The sequence below is a fragment of the Triticum aestivum genome, chromosome 5A (assembly GCF_018294505.1).
Source record: "Triticum aestivum cultivar Chinese Spring chromosome 5A, IWGSC CS RefSeq v2.1, whole genome shotgun sequence".
NCBI classification, from domain to species: domain Eukaryota; kingdom Viridiplantae; phylum Streptophyta; class Magnoliopsida; order Poales; family Poaceae; genus Triticum; species Triticum aestivum.
Window position 1 is genome coordinate 571,749,689 of NC_057806.1, and position 15,574 is coordinate 571,765,262.

A 15,574-nucleotide genomic window follows, 5' to 3' on the forward strand; every position below is an offset into this window, starting at 1 on the left:
GCCACTAGCTTCTTCCGGCATATCTCGACGGCTTTCCGGCCGCGGACTCAAAGTCTTGCTAGCTTCGGCGGTGATGCAGAGTTTCAGTCGTGACATCAGGCATGGATCACGGACATCAAGCATGAATCATGGAGTGCCACCGACGTGTGCGGACATCGAGCATGGATCATGGCGCACCACCAGCGTGTGCAGGAGGAAGATGGCGTTATTTTGTCCAAGGAACCGGTTGGAATTTCTAATTTTTTGGGGGTTGCCTTGTAAGGGTTTATTGTTTTTAAATCATGGCATTTTGCATTAAGAACAACAACTACTTACTTTGCTGTTTTGGGGTATTAATTTGAAAGAAATTCCAACTCATTTTTCGGGTGACAATTACAAAATAACTTCCTTTTTTCGTACAGTTTGTTAAAAAAGTGAGAGTTACAAAATAAATAATAAATATACATGATTTACGTGGTCCTCCTACTACGTACGCAACCTGAGTTGAGTCGGTTTCTCTAAAAAAAAAGGCTGAGTTGGAGTCGGCGGCGGCCCGAGTACACCGACCCAAAGTCCTCGATCGTCTCCCTGTCCTTGCATATAAATACGCAGCAGCCACCGATCGCAGAACCGAAGTCAGAAAGATCGAAGATGACGACGAAGATGGTCCGCCTGCGCAGCTCCGACGGCCAGGAGCTCGAGGTGATGGAGGAGGCGATCGCCGCCGCGTCTAAGACGATCAAGGACACGCTGGAGAAGGGCGGCGCCGCCGACGGTGCCATCCCGGTCCCCGGCGTCATCGGCCGGGTCCTCTCCCACGTCCTCGAGTACGTCAACAGGCACTTCTCCGACCCGGGCGCGGCGGCGGACCCCTTCGACCACATCCCCAACTTCGACGACCCGTTCAAGGCGTTCGACGCACTAGTGCAGAACCGGTCAATAGCACCGGTTCGTAAGGCCCTTTAGTGACGGTTCCATAATCGACACTAAAGTGTGGGCACTAAAGGCTCCCCCTTTAGTACCGGTTCAGCATGAACCGGTGCTAAAGGGCAACCACATGGCACGAGCCAGCTCCGAGGGCCGGGAGCCCTTTAGTACCGGTTGGTAACACCAACCGGTACTAAAATGTTTGGGGTTTTTTTGGTTTTATGATTTCTTTTTCATTTAATTTTGTGTTTTCCATTTTAATTCTTTTTCGTTTGCTGGTATTTTACGATACTACACATTGTACACGTTATGCATATGTATATACATATATATATATATATATGTGTGTGTGTGTGTGTCTATATATATATATATATATATATATATATATATAAATAGAATTTCTAGTAGAACCAATCATATATATATCATCAATGTCTCACAAACCATCATATTAATTCACACATACACACATGTATAGCTATATACGATTTCTCCTACATATGCATGTTGCCTTCGGAGCCAGTGGCATTAGCCTAATTGGTGCCTTCGGAGCACGATGACAATTGGAAGTGATTCATGACCTGGTCGATGGGGGCGGTAGCGGGTAATAGTATTCTCCCTTCGGATTTATGACCTGGTCGAGCAAAAATCCCGCTATTTCCTCTTGAAGTGCTTCTACGCGCTCCGTTTCTAGGAGCTTGTCCCGCACCTTTGTGAACTGTTAAGAAGGAAATCAATATGCATGTGTATTAGTTGTGTGACTAGATATCGATAATGATGTAAAAATTGTGAATAGTATTCTGACAAGCGTACCCATTCCTGTCTTTGAGATCTGCTCCTTTCGGACGCCATCATGCGAATGTTCTCGCAAACGCAGAATGCACACAGACCAGTCCCCTGCGCCTGCTTCAGGGCCTTTATTACAAGAATGGAATTTAATTTGATCAGATAATAATTAATCAAGCATGATAATTAAAGAGATGGCAGCTAGCTAGCTAGCTAGTACTACTTCAGCTGTCGTTTCCATTCGCCTTCCGTGACGCTGATAAACCTTGCCCAAGCCCTGCCCGCCGACAAAGAAAATGAATAAAGGGGTTATTAAATAGTTCATATCATGAAACGACGAACTAAATAGGCCGAGATATATAGTTAATAATGATTGAAATTACCTGTTGACTATCCTAAACAAGATGTTATAGTCACTATTTGCTTTGAGTAGTGAGTCCAGTATTTCAACTGTTTCGGCGTCAACTTTAATGATACACAAGATCCAGTGAAATCTGCATGCACACACGTTTGCATATCTTAATTAAGCGGGCATATGTAAGCAAAAACATGTAGCTAGCTAGTAGGCAAAAACAGAGAATTTGTAGTACAAGAAAGTGTGACTCACTGGAAGTTGTAAGGAAGTAGTATATCTTCATTGTATTTGAGGCGCTTCAAGAACTCTAGCATGCTGTCCTCTACCTGCTTTTCATGATGCTTGTTTATTTTCCATGTGTATTCATTAACGGTGTTTGGGTCAATGAACCGAATGCCATAGCGTCCACCTTTTCTCATTTCATACATCTTCATCCTGCATAATACCACAGAAAAGAATATAGTGAGGATAATTACAGGTAATGATTGATCAAAAGGATCACTACAGCTAGCTTGAGACTTAAATTACAGAAAGAAATCACTTACAGACAATAGCAACTGACGATAGATTTATCGAGTGCGTCTTGATTGTATAACTAAAACAGTTCAGAATACTCAACTGTCACAGGTTTCTGATGGTAGTAATGATCCTTCTTGACTTGCACCATGAGGGACTCTCAATCGGATCTCTTGGTAATGTCCATGTACCATTGATGCAATTTATACATTCTCGTTGGGAGCTTCTTGACCTCTTCTGGCTTGACCAAAGGTTGGCCCCGGGCATATTTCCGTTTTATTTCCTCCTCTGTAAGCACAGGCATGTCCTCGATCTCGAGGAGTTGTCCAACAGTGATTTTGAGAGTTTCGGCCTGCATTATATGCTCCTGGGTTATTACCACATCGCCCACCTCGGGAACGTAAACTGTTTGCCCACAATAATATTGGGCGCGCGTACTGTCACGTGTTGTTGGCGGCACAACAAGCGGGGGGGTCGATTGCGCCGCCTGTTCTCCCAGCTGGGCAACGGTTTTCCCGCATTTTTGACAGCTGCTTGTTGTTTGCTCGAGCTCGAGCTCGCCTCCTTCTATAGACGTTGTCGATGTAACTTCCTGATGTGGCGCTCATAGTCTGTGTCAACAGGCTTAGGAGCTGGTGGTTGAGCCATACGAATGAAGTGGTCAACTACTTCCACAGGCACTTTCTCCCTTGGCGGCGGTGGCGGTTTCGGTCCAAAATGGGCGTCGACTTCTGCCCGCACTATGGCATTGGTTTGCTCCTCGGTCCTGTCGTAAGCCCTCTCAGGAAGAGGAGTAGTGAGGTTTGGACCATATTTATATCGCTTGCCTCCGCCTGTACTTCCTGTACTATGACCTCGACTCGTACCGCTACGCACCATAGCTGCGGGGTGTCTCTTCTGCGATTGCTGAGGCGGCGGAGACGGCTGACGGGGCTGAGTTGGACGAGGAGGAGTGGCCTGAAGCTGTGCCGGACTTGGAGGAGGAGTGGCATGAGGTTGTGCCGGACTTGGAGGAGGAGTGGACGTCTGACGCTGTGTCGAACTTGGAGGAGGAGTGGCCTGACACTTTGCCGGACTTGGAGGAGGAGGAGTGGCCTCATGCGTTGGTGGACTTGGAGGAGCGGGAGTCTGCTGACTCGGTGGCGGACTTCGACGAGGAGTCGGGTGACGAGGTGTCGGCGGCCTTCGAAAGATGATGCAATCATTTCTCCATAGGATGATACGATGTTTGGCATCTCCGAGTGTGTGCTCCTCGTCACCTCCAGGAATGTCAAGCTCTAGCCCCGAATATTGGTCCACCACCTTATCAACCACGACACGAGCATAGCCTGCTGGAATCGGGTTGCAATGGAAGGTTGCATCGGGGAAATTTGTATAAGCAACGCCGTCCGCCACCTTCAAGGATATGTTCTTAATTTTGAAGTGTAGCTCGCAGTTAGTGTTCTGCGCGATGTCATCCACGGGGTATCTATCCAGCATTGCGTCAAACGGGGCGGAACCCACGCTGCTTCTCGGCATGGATGGGGCGGTGGTATCCAATGCTGGATCATCCGCTAGCTGTTGCAGCTGCTGAGACCCCCTTTGCTGGCTAAGTGAGTCGATCTGCTCCTGCTGCCGCTGGAATTTGACTACCAAGTCCGCGTGCGCTGATTCTAGGCCTTGAAGGCGTTCATAGTCCAGCTTCCTCTTCTCCTCCTCCATCTTCCTCTGCTTCTCCTCCGCAATCTTCCTTCTCGCACGGGTTCTATAGTCGGCGTTCCAGTCCGAAAACCCCTCATACCACGGAATAGCGCCCTTGCCTCGTGTTCTTCCCGGGTGTTCAGGATTTCCCAGGGCACACGTAAGCTCGTCGTTCTCTCTGTTGGGCTGGAACACCCCCGTTCGAGCCTCTTCTATTGCAACAAGTATATTATCGTCGGCTCCGTTCAGACATGCCTTCATTGAAACTTTGCCTGTCTTCGGGTCCAACTCCCCCCCCCATGCGCATAGAACCAAGTCCTGCACCTGGGGGACCAGCTCTTAGTAACCGGAGTGACACCTGCATCCTCCATCTCTTTCTCAGACTTATCCCACTTAGGCATTGCCACCGCGTAGCCACCTGGCCCCAGCTTATGGAACTTATCCTTTTTTTCGGCATTCTTCTTGTTTATTCTCGACCGTTCCTTAGCTAATTCTGAATCCTTGAATTTCACGAAATCGTCCCAATGAGCACTTTGATTCTCTAGTGTTCCCTCGAATACTGGAGTCTTCCTTCCTCCCTTGACGTACTTGTCCCATTCATGATTCTTGTGGTTCTTGAATGCAACCGCCATCTTCCTAAGAGCAGCGTCCTTGACTTTCTGCACATCTGCTTCTGTGAAATGATCTGGTAGGGTGAAATGTTCCATGAGAGTATTCCAAAGCAGACTTTTTTGTCTGTCGTCGACAAAAGTAAGATCTGGACGTGGCTTTGCTGGCTCTCTCCATTCTTGAAGGGAGATCGGGAGTTGGTCCTTCACAAGAACTCTGCACTGACGAATGAACTTGTCCGCAATCTTCTTAGGCGCTAATGGTTCGCCATTAGGTTTGATTGCCTCGATATTATACTTTACGCCCTGCTTCAACTTTTTGTTCGGGCCTCGTTTCGTCCTGTTGCCTGAAGATTTGCTCGATCCGGATGGCTGAAAGAAGAAAGATCGATTCGTTAATATATCTTCAACTCATTTAAAACATGTGATGATCACCAGATGCCTGCTTATATAAATATATATACCTCGCCGGTCTTTGTTGTTTCAGGATCAACATGTTCTTCGTCATTGTCATAATCGTAGTTCACGACTTCATCAATTCGGTCGTCGCGATCGAATATCATATCACCCTCTCCGGTGTTGTTTAGAAATTCGGAGCCGTCATAATCTTCTTCATTCTGATCATCATCTGGCCCGCGTATTATATCGAACATGGTCTGTTCTCCCTCTCTGTCGGTATTGTCCGCCATAGCTTTTATTTAACTATGCCAAAAGAAATATAAAACAATTTAGTATTCAAATTACATCGTCTCAAATAATAGATATAATCTCAAATACATCGTCTCGAATAATAGATATAATCTCGAATACATCGTCTCGAATAATAGATATAATCTCGAATACATCGTCTCGAATAATATATAATATTGAATAGTACATCACTGGCTAGGTAGCTAATTAAAGATCAAATACTACAGAAGAATCTAGGACACTCGCAGTTCCTGCGGCGCGGGCGGTGGACACCCAAAGAGAAGGAACCCTCACAGGATCATAGCTGAAGTGAGATCCCTGAAGAAACTGCCAGGTATTGGAGAACCTGCCGCCCTCTAACGCAACCATGTAGCGATGGACGTGCTCGTCCTCCTCCCTGACACGGCGACGTACCACCTCCGGCGGGGCCGGCTCCCTCCGCACCGAAACTGGCCCACGCGAACGCCACCAAACGAGATCAGGGTCGACGACGGGACCCGGGGCCGGGTTCCTCATCAAGCGGCGCGCCCCTCCAGGCAGCACCTCCCAGTGCCAGCCCGGCGGAGCCCAGTCCCGGACATGGGTCAGTCGAATGTCGTCGCGGACGGGTCGACGGCGAGGATGCGGGCCGGGCATTGTCGAGAACAAATACTAGCTATATGCCCACAAAAAGTAACATTTTTTTAATGATTGGATTTTGATAACTAAAATTTCTAACATTTCTATATAACACTAATTATGCTATCATTGCATATGTCAAAATTCTATATGCTATTTCATACTAATTAAGCATCTAACACTAAAAACAAAAAACACAACTTTTATACATCCATTAAAAAACTGAAAAACAACATTATATAAAAAAATTCCATACTAATTAAACACTAACTATATCCATCTAACATGCATTCATACATATATACTAGTGAAAAAATAATAATCTAAATAATCTAAACTAATTAATGTTGGGGAACGTAGTAATTTCAAAAAATTATCTACGCACACGCAAGATCATGGTGATGCATAGCAACGAGAGGGGAGAGTGTGATCTACGTACCCTTGTAGATCGACAACGGAAGCGTTTGGTTGATGTAGTTGTACGTCTCCATGGCCCGACCGATCAAGCACCGAAACTACGGCACCTCCGAGTTCTAGCACATGTTCAGCTCGATGACGATCCCCGGACTCCGATCCAGCAAAGTGTCGGGGAAGAGTTCCGTTAGCACGACGGCGTGGTGACGATCTTGATGTACTACCATCGCAGGGCTTCGCCTAAGCACCGCTACAATATTATCGAGGACTATGGTGGAAGGGGGCACCGCACACGGCTAAGAATATGATCACGTGGATCAACTTGTGTGTCTAGGGGTGCCCCCTGCCCCCGTATATAAAGGATCAAGGGGAGGAGGCCGGCCGGCCCTCTATGGCGCGCCAAAGGGGGGCGCCCCCCCTCTCCTAGTCCAATTCGGACCAGGGGGGAGGAGGCGCGCGGTCCACCTTTGGCTGCCCCTCTCTCTCCACTAAGGCCCATATGGCTCATTACTTCTCCCGGGGGGGGGTTCCGGTAACCCTCCGGCTCTCCGGTTTTCTCCGAAATAACCCGGAACACTTCCGTGTCCGAATATAGCCGTCCAATTTATCAATCTTTATGTCTCGACCATTTCGAGACTCCTCGTCATGTCCGTGATCACATCCGGGACTCCGAACTAACTTCGGTACATCAAAACTCATAAACTCATAATATAACTGTCATCGAAACCTTAAGCGTGCGGACCCTACGGGTTCGAGAACAATGTAGACATGACCGAGACACGTCTCCGGTCAATAACCAATAGCGGAACCTGGATGCTCATATTGGCTCCTACATATTCTACGAAGATCTTTATCGGTCAGACCGCATAACAACATATGTCGTTCCCTTTGTCATTGGTATGTTACTTGCCTGAGATTCGATCGTCGGTATCTCAATACCTAGTTCAATCTCGTTACCGGCAAGTCTCTTTACTCGTTCTGTATGACATCATCCCGCAACTAACTCATTAGTTGCAATGCTTGCAAGGCTTAAGTGATGTGCATTACCGAGAGGGCCCAAAGATACCTCTCCGACAATCGGAGTGACAAATCCTAATCTCGAAATACGCCAACCCATAATATACCTTTGGAGACACCTGTAGAGCTCCTTTATAATCACCCAGTTATGTTGTGACATTTGGTAGCACACAAAGTGTTCCTCTGGCAAACGGGAGTTGCATAATCTCATAGTCATAGGAACATGTATAAGTCATGAAGAAAGCAATAGCAACATACTAAACTATCGGGTGCTAAGCTAATGGAATGGGTCATGTCAATCAGATCATTCAACTAATGATGTGATCCTGTTAATCAAATAACAACTCTTTGTCCATGGTTAGGAAACATAACCATCTTTGATTAATGAGCTAGTCAAGTAGAGGCATACTAGTGACACTCTGTTTGTATATGTATTCACACATGTATTATGTTTCCGGTTAATACAATTCTAGCATGAATAATAAACTTTTATCATGATATAAGGAAATAAATAATAACTTTATTATTGCCTCTAGGGCATATTTCCTTCAGTCTCCCACTTGCACTAGAGTCAATAATCTAGATTACACAGTAATGATTCTAACACCCATGGAGCCTTGGTGCTGATCATGTTTTGCTCGTGGAAGAGGCTTAGTCAACGGGTCTGCAACATTCAGATCCGTATGTATCTTGCAAATCTCTATGTCTCCCACCTGGACTAGATCCCGGATGGAATTGAAGCGTCTCTTGATGTGCTTGGTTCTCTTGTGAAATCTGGATTCCTTCGCCAAGGCAATTGCACCAGTATTGTCACAAAAGATTTTCATTGGACCCGATGCACTAGGTATGACACCTAGATCGGATATGAACTCCTTCATCCAGACTCCTTCATTTGCTGCTTCCGAAACAGCTATGTATTCCGCTTCACACGTAGATCCCGCCACGACGCTTTATTTAGAACTGTACCAACTGACAGCTCCACCGTTTAATGTAAACACGTATTCGGTTTGCGATTTAGAATCGTCCGGATCAGTGTCAAATCTTGCATCAATGTAACCGTTTACAATGAGCTCTTTGTCACCTCCATATACGAGAAACATATCCTTAGTCCTTTTCAGGTACTTCAGGATGTTCTTGATCGCTGTCCAGTGATCCACTCCTGGATTACTTTGGTACCTCCCTGCTAGACTTATAGCAAGGCACACATCAGGTCTGGTACACAGCATTGCATACATGATGAGCCTATGGATGAAACATAGGGAACATCTTTCATTTTCTCTCTATCTTCTGCAGTGGTCGGGCATTGAGTCTGACTCAACTTCACACCTTGTAACACAGGCAAGAACCCTTTCTTTGCTTGATCCATTTTGAACTTCTTCAAAATCTTGTCAAGGTATGTGCTTTGTGAAAGTCCAATTAAACGTCTTGATCTATCTCTATAGATCTTTATGCCTAATATGTAAGCAGCTTCACCGAGGTCTTTCATTGAAAAACTCTTATTCAAGTATCCCTTTATGCTATCCAGAAATTCTATATCATTTCCGATCAGTAATATGTCATCCACATATAATATCAGAAATGCTACAGAGCTCCCACTCACTTTCTTGTAAATACAGGCTTCTTCAAAAGTCTGTATAAAACCAAATGCTTTGATCACACTATCAAAGCGTTTATTCCAACTCCGAGAGGCTTGCGCTAGTCCATAAATGGATCGCTGGAGCTTGCACACTTTGTTAGCTCCCTTTGGATCGACAAAACCTTCCGGTTGCATCATATACAACTCTTCTTCCAGAAATCCATTCAGGAATGCAGTTTTGACATCCATCTGCCAAATTTCATAATCATAAAATGCGGCAATTGCTAACATGATTCGGACAGACTTAAGCATCGCTACGGGTGAGAAGGTCTCATCGTAGTCAACCCCTTGAACTTGCCGCAACCCTTTTGTGACAAGTCGAGCTTTGTAGACAGTAATATTACCGTCGGCGTCAGTCTTCTTCTTGAAGATCCATTTATTCTCAATTGCTTGCCGGTCATTGGGCAAGTCAACCAAAGTCCACACTTTGTTCTCATACATGGATCCCATCTCAGATTTCATGGCTTCAAGCCATTTTGCGGAATCTGGACTCACCATTGCTTCTTCATAGTTTGTAGGTTCATCATGATCTAGCAGCATGACTTCCAGAACTGTATTACCATACCACTCTGGTTGATCTACGAGGTTCAGTAGTATCTTGTTCTGAAGTTTCATGATCATTATCATTAGCTTCCTCACTAATTGGTGTAGGTGTCACAGAAACAGTTTTCTGTGATGCACTACTTTCCAATAAGGGAGCAGGTACAGTTACCTCGTCAAGTTCTACTTTCCTCCCACTCACTTCTTTCGAGAGAAACTCCTTCTCTAGAAAGTTTCCGAACTTAGCAACAAAAGTCTTGCCTTCGGATCTGTGATAGAAGGTGTATCCAATAGTCTCCTTTGGATATCCTATGAAGACACATTTCTCCAATTTGGGTTTGAGCTTATCAGGTTTAAGCTTTTTCACATAAGCATCGCAGCCCCAAACTTTCAGAAACGACAACTGTGGTTTCTTGCCAAACCATAGTTCATAAGGCGTCGTCTCAACGGATTTTGATGGTGCCCTATTTAACGTGAATGCGGCCGTCTCCAAAGCATAACCCCAAAACGATAGCGGTAAATCAGTAAGAGACATCATAGATCGCACCATATCTAGTAAAGTACGATTACGACGTTCGGACACACCATTACGCTGTGGTGTTCCGGGTGGCGTGAGTTGCGAAACTATTCCACATTGTTTCAAATGTACACCAAACTCATAACTCAAATATTCTCCTCCACGATCAGATCATAGAAACTTTATTTTCTTGTTACGATGATTTTCAACTTCACTCTGAAATTCTTTGAACTTTTCAAATGTTTCAGACTTATGTTTCATTAAGTAGATATACCCATATCTGCTTAAGTCATCTGTGAAGGTGAGAAAATAACGATATCCGCCACGAGCCTCAATATCATCGGACCACATACATCTGTATGTATGATTTCCAACAAATCTGTTGCTCTCTCCACAGTACCGGAGAACGGCGTTTTAGTCATCTTGCCCATGAGGCACGGTTCGCAAGTACCAAGTGATTCATAATCAAGTGGTTCCAAAAGTCCATCAGTATGGAGTTTCTTCATGCGCTTTACACCGATATGACCTAAACGGCAGTGCCACAAATAAGTAGCACTATCATTATCAACTCTGCATCTTTTGGCTTCAACATTATGAATATGTGTGTTACTACTATCGAGATTCAATAAGAATAGACCACTCTTCAAGGGTGCATAACCATAAAAGATATTACTCATATAAATAGAACAACCATTATTCTCTGATTTAAATGAATAACCGTCTCGCATCAAACAAGATCCAGATATAATGTTCATGCTTAACGCTGGCACCAAATAACAATTATTTAGGTCTAATTTTAATCCTGAAGGTAGATGTAGAGGTAGCGTGCCGACCGCGATCACATCGACTTTGGAACCGTTTCCCACGCGCATCGTCACCTCGCCCTTAGCCAATCTTCGCTTAATTCGTAGTCCCTGTTTCGAGTTGCAAATATTAGCAACAGAACCAGTATCAAATACCTAGGTGCTACTGCGAGCATTAGTAAGGTACACATCAATAACATGTATATCACATATACCTTTGTTCACCTTGCCATCCTTCTTATCCGCCAAATACTTGGGGCAGTTCCGCTTCCAGTGACCAGTCTGCTTGCAGTAGAAGCACTCAGTTTCAGGCTTAGGTCCAGACTTGGGTTTCTTCTCTTGAGCAGCAACTTGCTTGCTGTTCTTCTTGAAGTTCCCCTTCTTCTTCCCTTTGCCCTTTTTCTTGAAACTAGTGGTCTTGTTGACCATCAACACTTGATGCTCCTTTTTGATTTCTACCTCCACAGCTTTCAGCATTGCGAAGAGCTCGGGAATAGTCTTATTCATCCCTTGCATATTATAGTTCATCACAAAGCTCTTGTAGTTTGGTGGCGGTGATTGGAGAATTATGTCAATGATGCAATCATCTGGAAGATTAACTCCCATTTGAATCAAGTGATTATTATACCCAGACATTTTGAGTATATGCTCACTGACAGAACTGTTCTCCTCCATCTTGCAGCTATAGAACTTACTGGAGACTTCATATCTCTCAATCCGGGCATTTGCTTGAAATATTAACTTCAACTCCTGGAACATCTCATATGCTCCATGATGTTCAAAACGTCGTTGAAGTCCCGGTTCTAAGCCGTAAAGCATGGCACACTGAACTATCGAGTAGTCATCAGCTTTGCTCTGCCAGACGTTCACAACATCTGGTGTTGCTCCAGCAGCAGGCCTGGCACCCAGCGGTGCTTCTCGGACGTAATTCTTCTGTGCACCAATGAGGATAATCCTCAAGTTACGGACCCAGTCCGTGTAATTGCTACCATCATCTTTCAACTTTGCTTTCTCAAGGAACGCATTTAAAATTCAACGGAACAACAGCATGGGCCATTTATCTACAATCATACATAAACAAGCAAGATACTATCAGGTACTAAGTTCATGATAAATTTAGGTTCAATTAATCATATTACTTAAAGAACTCCCACTTAGATAGACATCCCTCTAATCCTCTAAGTGATTACGTGATCCAAATCGACTAAACCATGTCCGATCATCACATGAGATGGAGTAGTTTCATTGGTGAACATCACTATGTTGATCATATCTACTATATGATTCACGCTCGACCTTTCGGTCTCCGTGTTCCGAGGCCATATCTGTATATGCTTGGCTCGTCAAGTATAACCTGAGTATTCCACGTGTGCAACTGTTTTGCACCCGTTGTATTTGAACGTAGAGCCTATCACACCCGATCATCACGTGGTGTCTCAGCACGAAGAACTTTTGCAATGGTGCATACTCAGGGAGAACACTTCTTGATAATTTAGTGAGAGATCATCTTATAATGCTACCGTCAATCAAAGCAAGATAAGATGCATAAAAGATAAACATCACATGCAATCAATATAAGTGATATGATATGGCCATCATCATCTAGTGCTTGTGATCTCCATCTCCGAAGCACCGTCGTGATCACCACCGTCACCGGCGCGATGCCTTGATCTCCATCGTAGCATCATTGTCATCTCGCCAATCTTATGCTTCCACGACTATCGCTACCGCTTAGTGATAAAGTAAAGCATTACAGCGCGATTGCATTGCATACAATAAAGCGGCAACCATATGGCTCCTTCCAATTGCCGATAACTCGGTTACAAAACATGATCATCTCATACAATAAAATTTAGCATCATGTCTTGACCATATGACATCACAACATGCCCTACAAAAACAAGTTAGACATCCTCTACTTTGTTGTTGCAAGTTTTACGTGGCTGCTACGGGCTTTAAGCAAGAACCAATCTTACCTACGCATCAAAACCACAACGATAGTTTGTCAAGTTGGTGTTGTTTTAACCTTCGCAAGGACCGGGCGTAGCCACACTTGGTTCAACTAAAGTTGGAGAAACTATCACCCGCAAGCCACCTATGTGCAAAGCACGTCGGGAGAACCGGTCTCGCGTAAGCGTATGCGTAATGTCGGTCCGGGCCGCTTCGTCCAACAATACCGCCGAACCAAAGTATGACATGCTGGTAAGCAGTATGACCTATATCGCCCACAACTCACTTGTGTTCTACTCGTGCATATAACATCCACATATAAAACCTAGGCTCGGATGCCACTGTTGGGGAACGTAGTAATTTCAAAAAAATTCCTATGCACACGCAAGATCATGGTGATGCATAGCAACGAGAGGGGAGGTGATTTTGTGTTTGCAGACTTAGTAAGGTGGACCAGTGGCAAGGAGTAGTCTAATTTGTATTAGGTGGAGTGGAGTTGTACATATGGGTGTGAGAAATCACCGCACTTGTAAATGACCGGTGAAGGCTTTCTATGCCTTCCATTCTTTAATATATGATATGCACACTCGTGCATATTCGAGAAAAAAACACCTTGCATCGAATCAGACAACTTACATATAGCTAAAGTGTTGGGGAACATAGTAATTTCAAAAATTTCCTACGCACACGCAAGATCATGGTGATGCATAGCAACGAGAGGGGAGAGTGTGATCTACGTACCCTTGTAGACCGACAACGGAAGCGTTTGGTTGATGTAGTCGTACGTCTCCACGGCTCGACCGATCAAGCACCGAAACTATGGCACCTCCGAGTTCTAGCACACGTTCAGCTCGATGACGACCCTCAGACTCCGATCCAGCAAAGTGTCGGGGAAGAGTTCCGTTAGCACGACGGCGTGGTGACGATCTTGATGTACTACCGTCGCAGGGCTTCGCCTAAGCACCGCTACAATATTATCGAGGACTATGGTGGAAGGGGGCACCGCACACGGCTAAGAATATGATCACGTGGATCAACTTGTGTGTCTAGGGGTGCCCCCTGCCCCCGTATATAAAGGATCAAGGGGAGGAGGCCGGCCGGCCCTCTATGGCGCGCCAAGGAGGAGTCTTCCTCCTAGTAGGAGTAGGACTCCTACTAGGAGGGGGAAAGAAGTGGGGAGGGAGAGGGAAAGGGGGGCGCCGCCCCCCTCTCCTAGTCCAATTCGTACCAGGGGGAGGAGGCGTGCGGCCCACCTTTGGCTACCCCTCTCTCTCTCCACTAAGGCCCATATGGCCCGTTACTTCTCCCGGGGGGGTTCCGGTAACCCTCCGGCTCTCCGGTTTTCTCCGAAATCACCCGGAACACTTCCGGTGTCCGAATATAGCCATCCAATTTATCAATCTTTATGTCTCGACCATTTTGAGACTCCTCGTCATGTCCGTGATCACATCCGGGACTCCGAACTAACTTCGGTACATCAAAACTCATAAACTCATAATATAACTGTCATCGAAACCTTAAGCGTGCGGACCCTACGGGTTCGAGAACAATGTAGACATGACCGAGACACGTCTCCGGTCAATAACCAATAGCGGAACCTGGATGCTCATATTGGCTCCTACATATTCTACGAAGATCTTTATCGGTCAGACCGCATAACAACATACATCGTTCCCTTTGTCATCGGTATGTTACTTGCCCGAGATTTGATCGTCGGTATCTCAATACCTAGTTCAATCTCGTTACCGGCAAGTCTCTTTACTCATTCTGTAATACATCATCCCGCAACTAACTCATTAGTTGCAATGCTTGCAACGCTTAAGTGATGTGCATTACCGAGAGGGCCCAGAGATACCTCTCCGACAATCGGAGTGACAAATCCTAATCTCGAAATATGCCAACCCAACATGTACCTTTGGAGACACCTGTAGAGCTCCTTTATAATCACCCAGTTACGTTGTGATGTTTGGTAGCACACAAAGTGTTCCTCTGGCAAACGGGAGTTGCATAATCTCATAGTCATAGGAACATGTATAAGTCATGAAGAAAGCAATAGCAACATACTAAACGATCGGGTGCTAAGCTAATGGAATGGGTCATGTCAATCAGATCATTCAACTAATGATGTGATCCCGTTAATCAAATAACAACTCTTTGTCCATGGTTAGGAAACATAACCATCTTTGATTAACGAGCTAGTCAAGTAGAGGCATATTAGTGACACTCTATTTGTCTATGTATTCACACATGTATTATGTTTCCGGTTAATACAATTCTAGCATGAATAATAAACTTTTATCATGATATAACGAAATAAATAATAACTTTATTATTGCCTCTAGGGCATATTTCCTTCAATTAAACATACAAAATACGTACATACTAATATATACATGCATTAATTCATACATATGTATGTGTGTGTGTGTGTTCATCATGCTTGTGTGTGTGTATGGGCTCGGGGAGGGACGGCGCCCATGGTGGCCGCCGGGGGCAAGGGAGAGGGGTTAGAGGGGGAGAGCTCACAGCGGGGCG

The 15,574-nt window shown here is 45.1% G+C and overlaps 1 protein-coding gene across 1 annotated transcript in view; it reads left to right on the forward strand.

Moving 5' to 3' along the window:
- The first annotated feature begins 342 nt into the window (after positions 1 to 342).
- Positions 343 to 15,574, forward strand: part of LOC123101574 (SKP1-like protein 1A) — a 21,471-nt gene continuing 6,239 nt past the window's right edge. The window contains exon 1 of the mRNA XM_044522959.1: positions 343 to 897. Within this exon, the coding sequence (XP_044378894.1) occupies positions 631 to 897 (267 nt within the window). The 5' untranslated portion in view covers positions 343 to 630. The remainder of the gene's footprint in view (positions 898 to 15,574) is intronic.